This window comes from Barbus barbus, assembly GCF_936440315.1.
Source record: "Barbus barbus genome assembly, chromosome: 4".
Lineage (NCBI taxonomy): Eukaryota > Metazoa > Chordata > Actinopteri > Cypriniformes > Cyprinidae > Barbus > Barbus barbus.
The window spans coordinates 32527591-32544163 of record NC_136732.1 but is presented as its reverse complement, the minus strand read 5'-3'; the positions used below and the strand labels follow the sequence as shown (position 1 = coordinate 32544163).

Sequence of the window (16573 nt, the reverse complement as noted above, 5' to 3'; positions counted from 1 at the left end):
TAGGTTATGATTTAGTCATCAGAAAATAATTAATGCAAATTATGAGAGGTTATGCTATTACACATACATGTAAATTATTGAAGCCAAATACTTACATTTCCCCAAGCTGTTTAGCTGTAATACAGTATTCATAGGCTTAATCATGAAACATTGAACCATGAACCATTATTGCAGATGGATGCACGGAGGAACACAAGAGTAAGAAGTACAACCAACTCTAGGGAAGGCAGTTTTTGTCAGAGCCCTTGTTATTCTTAATTTTGACATTCATTTTCATTTTTACACCAGACATATATATCAGTTCAAAATATCGGTTATCGGTCTACCTGGGCTGTAATAATCGGTATCAGCATCGGCCCTGAAAAACACATATCGGTCGACCCCTACTTTCTTGTCTGCCTTCAGATTGGCTCACTGACACTGAGATGATGTTAACAGATGTTTCTGAATCGTACAGCCGGCCTTTGATCAGCTCTATTGTTTGAAGCTGATTCTTTTTATTTTCACATACTGTTTCCATTTTAGTTCATCTTTCTGTCCATCCATCCATTTGTCGAAGTGCTCTGTTTGTTTTGCTTTTTTATCTATGTGACTCTCTCTGTTATGAATGATATATGGAGTGAGTCACGACTGCGTTTCGGTTGCCCTGTGGCAGCATGTCAGAAAAAAACAGCTTCTAACAATAACAATACTCCCGTATTACTCTGTGGTATTTTTGCCCATATGTTTACAAAACATATTCTTGAGGTCCACTGTATGCTGGCTAGGAATTATAACAGATGTTGCTTTACTGGACTTTCAGGATTGGACTTTCATGAGGATCTGCATCGGATCGGGGCGAGGGAAGGACTGAAAGGGAGGAAGTTACAGAAGGCCATGGAGAGTTATGCTTGGAACATCACTGTGCTGAAGGTTTGTACCTATTCTTTATGTTATGGATTGAGGCATGTATACACCAGAGCCTTGTTTAGCACAAGGTAAAACACTTTATTATAGGGGATAATCGTTACAGGGTTGCTAATAGGTTTGCATTCAGTGCAACTGCTCAAAGTGTTTCCTGGCTTGCAGCTGAACCACAGCCAATCAGATTTCACGCTAGTCGAGGCCACAATTAAATAGCTTTCATCCTGACATCGTTGTGTACCTTACAATGGCTGAAGTTGAAACTACATGATCCTTAAACCTGCACCCTGAAGCCATGGAATTACAGAACATGGTAATTTATAAAATTGTATGTGTGGATTTTTATGAAAGATATGAAAATAAAAGTCTGTAGAGCAATCATATGGTTATAGTTGAATTCAGTGGTTGCTATTATTGTTAATACAAATGTGTTGCCCAACATAGTGTTTACCTTAGTGTAGGATCTTTATATTGAAGTCTGTCCTGAGCTCTTTTTTCTCACTGATTGGTACTAGGAGTGTCTACTATGCAGCTTCTTGTAGCGTCCAGGTATTAAAACATTATTTATTTATTGCTATGGTTTATGACTAATAAATGGAGGATTTTAAAATGCTATGCTATTTTGTATAAATAAAAAATACAACACTAAAGGATTTTTACAGTATATATGGTATTATAATTCAGAATATATAGTATCTTTAAAAACACACATAAAATATATATACACATCCAAACATTTAGGGTCAGTAAGATTTTTTTTTTTTTTTTTAAGAAATAAATTTTTTTCAGCATGTGTGCATTAAACTGATCAATAGTGATAGTATAGATGTTTACAATGTTACAAAACATTTCTTTTTTTTTAAATAAATGCTGTTCTTTTTAACTTTCTAATTGAAGAATACAAAAAAAAAAGCATAATGGTTTCCAAGCAGCACAACTGTTTTTCAACATTGATAATAATAAGTAATGTTTCAGCATATTAGAATCATTTCTGTAGGATCATGTGACACTGAAGACTGGAGTAACGGCTTTCAGTAAATATCAGATGATGATAATATATATTGTAATGTACTATGGATCTCTAAACAGCAATCAGCTTCCACTGTAGCACATGGAAAGACAGTTAACCTGTAATGATACCCCAGGGTCTTTACCCATTATTCCACCAACACTGTGAAAATGTATTTGTGCAAATTGCTAACAACATCGTCAGACATCTTTATCTGTAGTCCTGACAACATAAAGTGAAAATATCTACTTTTTTGTCCCTTCTTTTAAACTCTCTCTCTCTCTCTGTTTAATCACTCTTGCTCGCTCTTTATCTCTCTGGAGATGTGTTTATATATTTATGGTGTTCATGATAAGATAAGCTTCACCAAAGAGCCATGTTTCCTAACAGATTAATTGTGTCCTTACTTATGTAAACAGATAAACTGCACACAGTGGGAACAAAGATTAGGACATGTCACCTTTAGCGTGTGAAAGTGTTAATGAAAGTGTCAAATTGCGGAACAACGATGCGGATGTGTTTCGGGTCTAGTTGTAGATTTAATTTCACTGTCATTGGCAATTCACTCTTTTTGAAATATCTACGTTTTAGAATATTTATTTGTATATTTAATTGGTGTATAAAGAGTTTGTTTGTTAAAATAGGTTTGTGTGTGTTTGCAGAGCAAGTATGCAGCACAGGTGGGGCAGATTGTTGTCTTAATTAAGTCTTTAATTTAATTAGATGACTTTAGACTAAAGCACAAAAGAAGCCTAAAAGGGATTGAACTGTTTGCATTTCACACAAAACTTACTGTTTGTGTTTATCAATGATTTATTTACTACTTACCACATGCACAGGCCTGAATGCAATTACATATATTCTTAAGCCAGACTTGAAATACATCCATTTCTCAGCATTATATAAGGGTTTTTCTAACTTTTTGATTAAACTTTTTGACACCCCCAAATATAACTAGGGGTGGGAATCTTCAGGCCAGACCGGTTTTGATTCTGGGAATTATGATCCGATTGTAATACATTTCTTGATCTTTTTTGATATTAATGAATGAGTTTACCAACTCTGAATATCAAATTTATGTTGAAGTTTATTAAATTACTTATATACGTATGTTTTAAAATAATTATAAACATGTGTATGTTGGTGTATGTAACTAAATATAGTTTCAAAACAGTATAATTATATAATTGTGAAGGACACACATGCAAAAATTTTAAGTATAAATATAAAAACATGTATAATAAAATACATTTAAAAAAAAGTATTAAATCATTGTATTATAGCTAACAGCTATTATTAAAAAAATTATCTTAAAATCAGAATTATTCATAAATATTGATATCAGAATATTAATAATTAATTTGCGTGAAGGCGAACAATTATGTAACATTAACAGCATATTTTATTTCAAAAAAAAATTAATATGTACAATATGTGTATTTATAAATTTATTTTCCACAGCAGTGTTTAAAAAATTATTGAATTAAGTAAATGTTATATGTGACACTGGACCACAAAAGCAGTCTTAAGTCGCTGGAGTATATTTGTAGCAATAGCCAAAAATACATTGTGTGGGTCAAAATTATAGATTTTTCTTAAGTAAAGTAAGTAAAGATCATGTTCCATGAAGATATTTTGTAAATTCCGTACCATAAATATATCAAAACTTCATTTTTGATTAGTAATATGCATTGCCAAGAACTTCATTTGGACAACTTTAAAGGAGATTTTCTCAATATTTTGATTTTTTTGAACCCTCAGATTCCAGATATGCAAATAGTTATCTCTCGGCCAAATATTGTCCGACCCTAACAAACCATATATCAATGGAAAGCTTATTTATTCAGATTTTAGATGATGTATAAATCTCAATTTTGAAAAATTGACACTTAAGACTGGTTTTGTGGTCCAGGGTCACATATATTTAATGTATATAATTTATGTATTAAATAAATATTTAGTTAAATTAAAGTTAACACTTTAATTTTGTCATCTCTAAAACATGTAGGCCTTTATTTTAACATTTGGTTTTCTCTCAAATTTAGCACGAACCCCCAAAACTAATCATTCATTTGAAATATTTTGTGCTTCATTGTGCAGATTAAGCACTTGATTTCATGCTTAATTTTATCCTGTGACACATTTAGATGAGTTATATGAGTCCTGACTCCAGGAAGTGACATCAAACTGTCAGCCAGTACAGAGAAGTGTTTCATCCAGGCATTATAAAGCATGTACCACCTTTTCTTTCTGCAGTGCTCTTAGCCTCTCTTCTCCCCACAGCCTAAGAGTCTATATGCGTCACGCCCGTATGCATAATTCATCCGTTTTAAAATATATCACTTATTTATGTCAAAAGACTCCTCTATCCAGGTCAAGGAGCGTCTTCAGCTCTGGGCACCCATGCAGGTGTCCTCCAGGGATCCGTGCTGGAGCACATGCAGGAAAAGCATCCAGCCGCCTGTATTAGTCTCACCTGTCCTGTCTGTTTCACATCAGGCCGCATAAAGAGTGTCAGAATCTAAATGATAAAAACGCAGTGCAGCTGATGTTGCAGTGCTCTCCTAGGGAGTTGTCATCACGTTGAGTACAGTTGAATCTGTTTTACTCTGGTTAGGAACGCTAGGTGACCTCATGATGCGGTTCTGCTAAAAGCACTTGGGAGATTTCATTGGCTGGTTCGAGTTTGAATCATAAATTATAACTCAAGAGAAGAGAAGTTTGAGAATTAGTCCATGCAGTTACATCTGCTGAAATGGACAAATAAGCTTCAATCGATCATACCTAAAAATTGTATTTCCTTTTATTTTTTTTAAGGAAAATGCCAGTTGTGTCCTAAAGGCTTAGATTTGTACCAATGAAGAAACAAGTCTGGGGAGAACTGGTGTCCTTGTAAGAAAGATATAAAGCAAATTTATGTGTGGTTATGCATGTTTTGCTGCTGAAGGTGTACGTGGTTTTTATAATATGTCCTTGTATATTAGCATTTATTTATTATGTCCCTTCAAAATGTCTTTTCACACACATAAATTCATACATAAAAGCTTATAAATTTCCTGGCACACTGGGACATTCACATAGGACGAGGAGACACCCTGTCCTGATCCTCCTCCCTCCCCCTTCCCTGTCACATCCTCTCACACTGTCTCTGTCCCTTTCATCCGGTCCCCTCTGGGTTGTTTCCAGAAAGAGAGAAGGAGAGGTTGATTTATGGAGGGTATTGGGAGGATTCTGGCTGTGCTGTGAATGTATGCAGTGCCACCAGCTCTATGTGCTCAGTCACCTTGTGTTAGACTGAACCCTGCAGGATGGATCCTTTCATTGCATTTAAGGAGCATAAATTACTGATTTATTCTCAGTATTTTTATCTAGCAACTCTGTTAAATGTAATTTTTTTATTAACTATATTTTCAAATCTAGTTCTGGCATGATTGGCAATGTTTTAAAATGAAAAAAAACAAAAACAAAAAAAAAACACCTCTGTGCTCTGCCCCGATAAAGGAAATTATGCAGTTCCTTCAACTAGAAAAGACTACAATTTCAGTGAGAAAGAACATTTATATTGTACCTCTTTATATTAAGTGGTCTTACTTACAATTAATCATTTGATACAATGCACTTATTGTGTACACACGTTTTTACATAGTACTTATATTTTAAAAAGTACCTGCATGTAATTACATCTGTAATTAATTTCTTTAATTACTTTTATAATTACACTGTTTATCCATCTCTTACATCTTAACCCACCCTTAAACCTACCCATACCACCAAACCTGTCCCTAACCTTACCCATATCCCACCTCAATATCAGAAGAAGTGTTTTGCAATACACAATGTACTTTTTTTTTTTTTGAGCTAAGTACGTAGTATTTAAGGCCCCCTAATATAAAGTGGGACCTATTTTTTAATGCAGTAACGAGATATTTTAATTATTTATTTATAATCTAGATTATTTTAATAAACAATTATTGAACCTTGAACTAATATGTTATATTAACTGTAACTATATACTAATATGTAATATTTTTGTCGTAAAACATTATCGTACAAAAATATTTATACAAAAAAAAATCTACTTTGTTAAAAGTTTTAAGCCAATTTGGGAAACTTAATTCTAAGAGAATTAATAAAAATAAAAACATATACCCCCGGTTTCACAGACAAGGCTTAAGACTAGTCCCAGACTAAAATGTAATTCTGAGCTGTTTCAATTGAAATAAACTTGCACTGACTGATCTTAAAACATGTCAGTGCCTTTGTTTTGTCTCAAGATGCATACCAGTAATGATTTTTATAAGGCAAGTTAATAAAAATTGCTTAAATGTCTTAATTGAACTATAGCCTAATCCTGGTTTAGTCTAAGCCCTGTCTGTGAAACCGGGCCTCAGTTTAGTAGTTGTTAGTCTATTTAACACATTTTGTAAATCCTCTTTTAGGGTGTTTTATTTACAATTACAGATAAGCCACATATACATATATACAGTCGTGGTCAGAATTATTGGCACCCTTGGTAAATATGATCAAAAAAGGCTCTGAAAATAAACCTGCATTATTAATCCTTTTGAACTTTTATTTAAAAAAATCACAAATCTAACCTTTCATTGAACTAAAACAATTGAAAATGGTGGAAAATCTCATTATGAAATAAATGTTTTTCTAAAATACACGTTGGACACAATTATTGGCACCCCTAGAAATTATTATGAATAAAATATCTCTGTAGTATATTCCCATTCAAATTCACAATTTTGAGCACTCCAGGGTGATTATGAACATGGAATTATCCAACCATGGCTTCCTGTTTCACATAAATATAAATAGGGGGGAAAACAAAGCCCATATTCCCTTAATCATCCATCACAATGAGAAAAACCAAAGAATATACAGGTACATCTCAAACAATTAGAATATTGTGAAAAAGTTCATTTTTTCTTGTAACTTATTTCAAAAAGTGAAACTTTCATATATTTTAGATTTATTACATGTAAAGTAAAACATTTAAAAAGTTTTTTGTTTTAATTTTGATGTTTAGAGCTTATAGCTCATGAAAGTCAAAAATCAGTATCTCAAAATATTAGAATATTTACATTTGAGTTTCAATTAATGACCATCTCTACCGTATAAATTCTGGGTATCTCTTGTTCTTTAAAACCACAATAATGGGGAAGACTGCTGACTTGGCAATGATCCAGAAGACGAACATTGACGTCCTCCACAAAAAGGTCATTACTGAAAGGTGTGGCTGTTTACAGAGTGCTGTATCAAAGCATATTAAATGCAAAGTTGACTGGAAGGAAGAATTTGGGTAGGAAAAGGTGCACAAGCAACAGGGATGACTGCAAGCTTGAGAATACTGTCAAGCAAAGCTGATTCAAACACTTGGGAGAGCTTCACAAGGAGTGGACTGAAGCTGGAGTCAGTGCATCAAGAGTCACCACGCTCAGACGTCTTCAGGAAAAGGGCTACCAAGCCACTTCTGAACCAGAGACAACGTCAGAAGCGTCTTACCTGGGCTAAAGAGAAAAAGAACTGGACTGTTGGTGTGTGGTTCAAAGTCCTCTTTTCAGATGAAAGTAAATTTTGCATTTCATTTGGAAATCAAGGTCCCAGAGTCTGGAGGAAGAGAGGAGAGGCACAGAATCCAAGCTGCTTGAAGTCCAGTGTGAAGTTTCCACAGTCAGTGATGATTTGGGCTGCAATGTCATCTGCTGGTATTGGGCCACTGTGTTTTCTGAAGTCCACAGTCAACGCAGCCATCTACCAGGAAATTTTGGAGCACTTCATGCTTCCTTCTGCTGACAAGCTTTATGGAGATGCTAATTTCATTTTCCAGCAGGACTTGGCACCTGCCCACACTGCCAAAGGTACCATAAGCTGGTTTAATGACCATGGTATTACTGTGCTTGATTGGCCAGCAAACTCGCCTGACCTGAACCCCATAGAGAATCTGGGGTATTGACAAGAGGAAGATGAGAGACACCAGACCCAACAATGCAGATGACCTGAAGGCCGCTATCAAAGCAACCTGGGCTTCCATTACACCTGAGCAGTGCCACAGGCTGATTGCCTCCATGCCACGCCGCATTGATGCAGTAATTCATGCAAAAGGAGGCCCAACCAAGTATTGAGTACATAGAAATGAACATACTTTTCAGAAGCCTGACATTTCTGTTTAAAATATCCTTTTTTTATTGATCTTATGTAATACTCTAATTTTCTGAGACACTGAATTTTGGGTTTTCATTATCTGTAAGCCATAATCATCAAAATTTCAAGAAATAACGGCTTGACATATTTCACTCTATGTGTAATGAATCTATATAATATATGGGTTTCACTTTCTGAAATGAGTGACAAAAAATATTGACCTTTTTTCACGATATTCAATTTTTTTTTTAGATGTACCTGTATTTCTGATGTGCAGAAAAAGATAATTGAGCTTCACAAATTAGTGAAGTGGCTTTAAGAAAAGAGCTAGAGCAGAAAAAAATTCCATTTCCACCATCAGGGCAATAATGATGAATTTCCAATCAACATAAATTGTTACAAAACTGCCTGGAAGATGATGTGTGTCTATATCGTCTTAATGCACGGTGAGAAGGAGAGTTTGAGTAGTTAAAGACTCTCCAAGGACGACAGCTGGAGAATTGCAGAAAATAGTTGAGTCTCGGGGTCAGAAAACCTTAAAAAAAATTGTCAAACAGCCCCTACATCACCACAAATTCTCCTAGCTCATCCAAAAACAATCTCCAGCAAATTCAGTTATCAGACACGACTGGAACTTCAAATGGAACTGGCTTCTATGGTCAGATGAAACTAAAAAATGAGATTTCTAGCAGCAAACACTCAAGATGGGTTTGGTGAACACAGGGATAAAAAGTACCCCATGTGTACAATGAAATATACTGCTGTATTTTTGATGTTGTGGGCCTATATTTCTGCTGGAGGTCCTGGACATCATGTTTAGACACATGGCATCATGGATTCTATCAAATACCAACAGATAAAAAAATCAACAAGTGACTGACTCTGTTAGAAATCTTATAATGGGCCATGTTTGGATCTTCCAACCGTTCAATAATCCAAACACAAACCTCAAAAATAACACAAAAATGGGTCACTGAGCACAAAACCAAGCTTCTGCTATGGCCATTCCAGTCCTCTGACCTGAACCCTGTAGAAAATTAGTTAGGTGAACTGAAGAGAAGAAGCACCGTCATGGAGCTGTGAATCTAAAGGGTCTGGAGTGATTCTGGATGAAGGAATGGTTTCTGATCTCTTGTCAGGTGTTCTCTAACCTCATCAAGCATTATAGGAGAAAATTTATGGAATTTTCCATGGAATGGAATGGAAATGGAATTTTCAAAAAGTATTGAATAAAAGGGTGCCGTTAATTGTGGCCAATGTGTATTAGAGAAAAACATTTATTTCATTATGACATTTCATCCCATTTTAAATTCTTATTCTCCAATGAAAGGTTAGATTTTTGTGAATTTTTAAAATAAAAATAAAGATCAAAAGTATTAGCAATGCAGATTAATTTTCACAGCCTTCTTTGATCATATTTACCAAGGGTGCCAATAATTCTGACCACGACTATATATATATATATATAATCCATATGTTTGAAAATATTCAAATCGGGAATAATTATTGCAGTTTGCGCAATTTTAGCACCTCCTGCTTGCACATTTTTGCTCTGCAACCTCAGTAGTTCACAACTTCTGACTGTGTTTACTGTCACGACTTGAACTTCTCTTTTTTTCCTGTGTTTTTTAGGGCCAAGCAGACTTACTGAAGCATGCAAAAGGAGAAGCGGTAGACACTTTGCGGCAGATTCACTGTGCTGCTCACTCGTGCGGCTTGGTCAAGAACGGAGCATCCACGTCCCCTGCCTCACCTCTACTGCCACCCCACGCACGGCCCCTGCATACCATCCACGAGACTGAGCCGGACAACACCACCCTGCACTGAGAGAGAGGAAGAAAAAAAAGAACAAAAAAAATCAGTTTATCCACATTGTGAGGAAGGTGGTCTTTTGCCTCTTTAAACCAGGGAAAGGGAGCTGTAAGGAAAGAGTCAGGTGGGGTGATTCAGTGAAGGACACACAGGAGCCAGTTTAACTCTCTTCCCAGCTCCACCATGCCTCCTGGGCTCGGGTCTTTCATCCGTTGAACACAAAAGAAGGCGTTTTAAAAATAAATTTTCTTGTGGTTGTAGTATATACAATAAAAGTCAGTGGGGTCCAATGTTGTTTTGAACACTGCTGAGTTTCATTGTATGGACAAAAGTGGTTCAAATATCCTCTTTTGTGAAAACCGATGTTCATAAATCTGCAGTAAAGTCTAAAATGGGTCAAAACAGCATGGTGGGTATTGAACTTGAATCGCCCTAGACTCCAAATGGAGCAAGAATTTTTGAAAAGTACAAAACTACTTGCTGAAACAGAAGTAAAGCATTTTGAGCAAACAAAGAGAGCATCAGGAAACAGAACAAGACAAAGCAAAGCAAGACAACTCACTTATAGAGGCAAAGGCCTCCTCAGTTTACACCAATGTAGAACTAAAGACTCTCTCACTCTCTCTGCTGGCTCCTCCACACATTTTTATTAATTTTAGAACTGACTTAAGATAAAAACTGTCAGCTCGGTAGACCTTGGTCCTACAAGGGGCCTTTCTCCAGGGGTCGTGTGTGTGTGTGTGTGTGTGTGTGTGTGTGTGTATGTATATAAATATATATATATATATATATATATATACACATGTATGTGTGTGTGTGTGTGTGTGTGTTTGTGTGTATGTGCGATGCGTATGTGGTGTATTTTGAATAAGGAAAAGTGTGTATATTGTTTCTAAACTGGAAACTGGATACATCCCATTGAGATAGGCTCTACTGGGAAGAATAGAAACTCTGGGAAAATTCGGATCTCGGTCATTGAGAAAAAGCACCACTGAGGATCAGACAAGCAAATAAATATTTCAATAGAACAATTAATAATTTTAAGACAAAGTAAAGGACACTTGACCTCATTAAGAAACTCATCACACCCAATAATACACCCTGTTCATGAATATTGTTATTACTGCTGTTAATATTGTGGGTAGGTGTTAATTAAAACAGAGGTTATTTTATATTTGTGTAAACAGGTGTCATTCTGTACCAGTTTTCATTGGTGGAAACTTCACAGGAAGAGGGAATGTGAACGGTTGGGGACTAGGATGGAAAATGTAGTTTGGGTCAAAGAATTTGGGTGTTTACTGTCACATTAATGTCAAATAACATCTGATTGAGATGATGTCTGTCATTTATAAAGCCCACATGATGTTATATAAAAGCTAATTGACATCAGAAATGTCTCCAGGTCATTTTTTATACTTATGTTGTATTACATTTTTTAAAACTCAGAGGACATAAGCTACTGTTCAAAAGTTTGGGGTCATTTTTATTGCTTCTGAAATAAGTCTTATGGTCCCCAATGCTGCATTTTATTTGATCAAAAAATTAGTATGAACAGTACCATTGTGAAGTATTATTATAAATGAAAATAACTGTCTTCTATTTTAAAACTATTTATTTCAGGGTCATTACTCCAGTTCTCAGTGTCACATGATTATTCAGAAATCATTCTAATATGCTGATTTGACGCTCAAGAAACATTTCTTATTATTTTCAATGTTAAAGGAAGTTGTGATGTGTAATTTCTGTTGTGGAAACCGTATATATTTTTTTCTGAATTCTTCGAATAGAAAGTTCAAAAGAACAGCATTTGCTTGAAATAGAGATCTTTTGTAACATTATAAATGCCTTTGCTGACACTTTTGATCAATTTAAATGCATCCTTGCAGAATATTAATTCATGACCCTAAATGTTTTGAAAGGTAGAGTAAATGACACAAGGTCATACAGGTTTTAGACTCAATGTGCATTTGTGAAATACATTTTGTCAGACTTTGGCATTGTTATATTGAGCTACAGGAACACAACGATCACATCCAAAGACACGTGACATTGGTACAGAGACTATTACAAACATACATAGTCATTTACAACTACGATGATTTGTGTTGCGTCATTTTTGAATTCCTTTGTGTTTTACATTTCTCTGTACATTTCTTCATAATTAGCCATCTGAAATACTGAAAGAATCTGGTTGTGTTTGTCTTCTCTTGTAGTGGCCTATGCTCACATCCAAAAACCTCCATTTACGTATAATGTGAATTCCATTACTCATGCAATCCATCACACATCACATAAATAGACTTCTCTTTCTCTGTGGTGAGTTGGGACGGTCCATCTACCTGTGTATGTGGTCGATAACTCTTGACTGCTCTCTGACCTTCTGCTTCACACAAAGGCATCATGTCATTCATTTTCTCCTGCTGATTTATTTGTTAGTGGCACCGTGGTGTTGTTGCACCTTTGTTCCATTCAGCCTTTTGTCACCTCTACATATCCAGCTAATTAAGTCCAGGCCTCGTCACACACTCATTCTGTTGGCATTCGCTAACGAAGCTTGTCTGCCCCTCCACAATAATCCTAAAGAGCTCGCCATACAATTACTTGGAAACAGGCAGACGCTAATGACAAAGATGCTAACAACCCTAACAGTTCCCTTATTGTATCATAATTCAGCTTCAAATGAGAAACATGACATTGAAGAAATAAAGGGGGTAATATCAGCTGGTGTTCTTTGTCAGTCTAATTTATGCCTATAATTAACCTCAGACGACGGAGGGGTAGGTGGCACATCTGTATAAAAACACTAGTTCCGTATCAGAGAGTGAAAGGACCATCGACATTGAAGTCCATCAGATACATGACATTTGTCTACAACAAGACCGGAGCAGCAGCCAGACGCATGGACTGCACAGCCAAGGTAAGACCAGTCAGAGACTGATCAGAAATTATTTCAGCCATTTAAACTGAAGGCTTAAATTTGAATGGTTCCATCTGAGGATAATACAGTTGAATTTGCAATGACATTCATGCTGATCATAAAGTTTAATTGGAACCAAAAAAATTATACAAACTGCAGCTGCTAAGCTTAAATGATAAAGAGTAAGGCAATCTGACCGTTTAGGCAGTTAGTGAACTTTCCAAAAGGAAACTTTAATTAAAGGTTAACTCTAAAATTATAGCTAAACTTAATCAGCAAGTCTATTAGTAACTAGTGTTTGTACTGACAGCTGCCCATTATAATTAGTTGAGGTGCTCTATCGTACTGCAAAATGGTTCTTTGGCTCATAATCACAGGGGAACCAATTTAAGTGCTATATAGCACCTATAAAGAACATTTAATGGTTCTTCAGCAGTTCTTTGGGGTGGTTAAGGTGCTATATAGCACCATCTTTAAAGATATAGGGGCTATGTAGCACTTGAAGTGGTTCCCCTACAATAACGAGCTAATGAACCACTTTTAGTGCCATTTAGAAGCATTTTTAGAGTGTATATTTAATTTAACTTTATTAAATGTGTTAAAATTGTTCTATATACCTGTCAGACAGGGCCGTAACTGGGGTTTGCGGGGCCCCGATGCAGGTTGTACCAGTGGGGCCCTGTTTGAAATTGTTTAATTAGTATGTTCGTTCTATTTATTTATTTGTGCTATTTACACAATGTTTAAGTTTTTTCAAGTTTTTAGGTGTCCAGGTACAGAAACCGAATAATCACAGTTTATTTGCTATTTGAAAATGGTAATAAAATATGACAAGAACTCAGAGTTAAAATGTGTCCGAACAAATTAATCTTGATATTGTCAGATAACTTTGATAGAAAGGTATGTAATGGATAACATTCAACCAAAAATTCAGACAACTGTTAGTATGACAATATTTACACAACTATCAATACTTTGTGGCCAATTACCAAGCAATGCTTCATTTTGTTCAGTCTGTGGTGTAAAAAGGTTGCATTAGCAATTAAAGAAAAAACACTTAAGCAAAACATTGTCAGGTTAAGGTGTCTGAATAATTTTTGGTCCCAAATTTTTTTGATCAATTTAACTGGTAGCCACTGTATGAAGAATTTTTGGGTATAATATGTCACAGTTTACTTTATTTCTGTTATACTCACTTTTGTCCTGCACCCACTAGTAAAAATATATCAAAAATTATATGTCTGAATAATTTTTGGTTTGACTGTGGATTAATTATTGTTAAAACTACAAAGTAATTCAGCCAAGAGCAGTGAGTGAAATGTGTAAATGATAAGCTTTCGTGGGTCATCAACTGTCCTGAGCGTCTTTTTAGGCTGGCCTCAGCCAGTCGGTTTAGATCGCCGGGGGTCCTCCTCAGCCATGGGCCCCTAATTGTCACCACCTTTCACCCCAATAGCGATGGCTCTGCTGCCAGATAATGGAAAATAATTTACTTTAGAAACTAATCAATCAAATAAATAGACACTGCAGGACAGCCAGGCACAACAACAGTTTCTTCCCTCGTGCAATATACCTCATGAAAAGTTAAATGCTCTCCCCTGTGCAATAAAAATATGTGCAATAACCTTATATTTATTTATTTATTACCACCCTATATCCTAGTACATCCCTACATCTTATTCTATTCTATTTTATTCTATCTATAGCACACCTGTACATACAATTTATTTTATTTTTCAAATTTCTTTCTATTTTTTGTTTATTTATACATGTGTATTTTTATTCTCATCTTATTTTCTATTATCTCTGTGTTGTTATCTCTGTATACTGGAAGCTTGTGACACATACAACACTAGCAATCAAAAACAGGTGTAAAGTTTAACATGAACCCATTTAAGCCCTTTAAAAAAACAACTGGTGGAGTTCGTGTCTACTGAGGCTCATGGGATAAAAAGTTATAAACCTCAGATGCAAAAATGTAAAATAAGCCGTATTATGATTTCAATATCATTATCCAGAAGGTCTAAACTGTTTGATTGATTCGGCATTTATTGAATGCATCCTCTCTCTCTCCATCAGAGAGTTCAACTGCTCCTCTTCATGGCGCTGCTGGCGCACCTGGCGCGGGACGCAGAGGGCGTGGCCACCTGCTGCTCGAGCGCGTCAAGGTCCTGCAAATTATACGAGATTCTGTGCCGCGCGGGACGCCGAAACGACACGTCCGTCGCCAGTCATCTCGGCCGCTTTAACAACGACGCGGCTGTCGGGATTCTAACGCTTGGCAAGCGTAAAGTGGGCGAGAGACGCGTCCAGGACCGTCTGCAGCAGCTCCTGCACGGCTCGCGGAATCAGGCCGCGGGAATCCTGACGATGGGAAAGAGACGCGAGGACGGCGCGCACCTGCCGCTGCTTCAGTATCTGATGCCCGGGCTACCGGGGGATCTGGACGCTTATGGAAAACGATGACACTTGTAGGCCAACACCGAAAGCTAATTCTTAATGGGGTTTGAAAATAACGTTTTTGATTTGAGTAAAAAAAATATTTTTAACCTTACGCTAATAAGAGACATAGGCCTAATTTTTTTTTTCTAACGCAAGTTATATACAGTCATACCTCAAAAGGTTTTTTTTTTTTTAATGTCTCTTTAACGTAAGTTGTACGTGATTTAAAAAACCTATTACAACTTCTGAGGTAATCACAAGGTTTCAAAAAATGCAAAATCCTTTATTTTCCATAGTGAACAACACCTGTATCAGTGGGCTTCGTGCTTTTCTGATTAATAAAACACACAACTACATGTATTAGTTATAAATGACGAGTATTTTATCACAGTTGTCAGGCCAGAACCATATCTTGTTTTGTTAGATGTGTAGTATGTTTTGTGGTCAGCAGATGGCAGACGATGTAAATATTATAAAATAAAACACTGGCTTAATAAAGTTCAGAACAATTTTTTTTTGGGGGGGGAAGTGTATGAAAACTCACAAAGCTTCAACAAAAACACAATTAAGTTGTTTGAGACTAAAGCTGAACTACACAACTAAAGCTTGAGAAACACATTTACAATTCTAACATGAAATCAAATATCATCTTAAGAAAATGCTCTTCCATCCACAATATATCAGAATTTAAAATATAGAAGACCTATGTGATAATGGCTTTTTCTGATCATCTGAATCATGAATGCAAAATCATACACAAGCACATGTGACAACTTGCCCCAGTATCATTGTGACAGCTTGTCTCAACCTGACACATTTTTTGGGAGATAATTAGCTTGTTTCTTATAAAAAAATAAACACTAGGTTTCTTTTTTCCTTATTCTATCTACTCGTTTTCTTAAAAAAAAAAAAAAAAAATTATGTGTACTGTGTTAGGCTAACCAAGACTTGTAATAGCACTTGCATGGTATTGCTCATTTGTTGGTTTTGATTGCTTCTAATGTCCTCATTTGTAAGTCGCTTTGGATAAAAGTGCCTGCTAAATGACTAAATAATAATAATAATTAGTCTTTTCAAAAGCCAAAGCTTTCATCCCTCGACCCCCACTACCTGTGAAAACAACACATTTTCAGATTGTTCCTGCAGCCTTGGCAGTAAGTATTGACCCAGAGCTGTATCCTTTCAGATTTCACCCTTATAGAAATTCCTGTGTGTGTTGTGGGAGATGCTGCTTTTGTCTGGTAATATATGTAAATATCTGCTCAGCACAGATGGCGGTTCTGCTTTGCCTTTCACACCATCTCTCTCTCTCTCTCTCTCTCTCTCTCTCTCTCTCCTCA

General features: G+C 36.0%; 2 protein-coding genes across 2 annotated transcripts in view; both read left to right on the top strand.

Moving 5' to 3' along the window:
* LOC306865639 (inactive phospholipase C-like protein 2) overlaps positions 1-10024 on the top strand; it is a 78674-nt gene extending 68650 nt beyond the window's left edge. Inside the window, exons 5-6 of the mRNA XM_079410362.1 lie at positions 803-912; positions 9695-10024. Of these exons, the coding sequence (XP_079266488.1) occupies positions 803-912; positions 9695-9889 (305 nt within the window). The 3' untranslated portion in view covers positions 9890-10024. The remainder of the gene's footprint in view (positions 1-802; positions 913-9694) is intronic.
* A 2749-nt stretch (positions 10025-12773) lies between these two features.
* hcrt (hypocretin (orexin) neuropeptide precursor) lies at positions 12774-15257 on the top strand (the record flags this gene model as incomplete). Its single annotated transcript, XM_079414670.1, has 2 exons — positions 12774-12791; positions 14871-15257. 2 exons carry the CDS (start codon positions 12774-12776, stop codon positions 15255-15257), a joined length of 405 nt encoding a protein of 134 aa, XP_079270796.1.
* Between the last annotated feature and the right edge of the window lie 1316 nt (positions 15258-16573).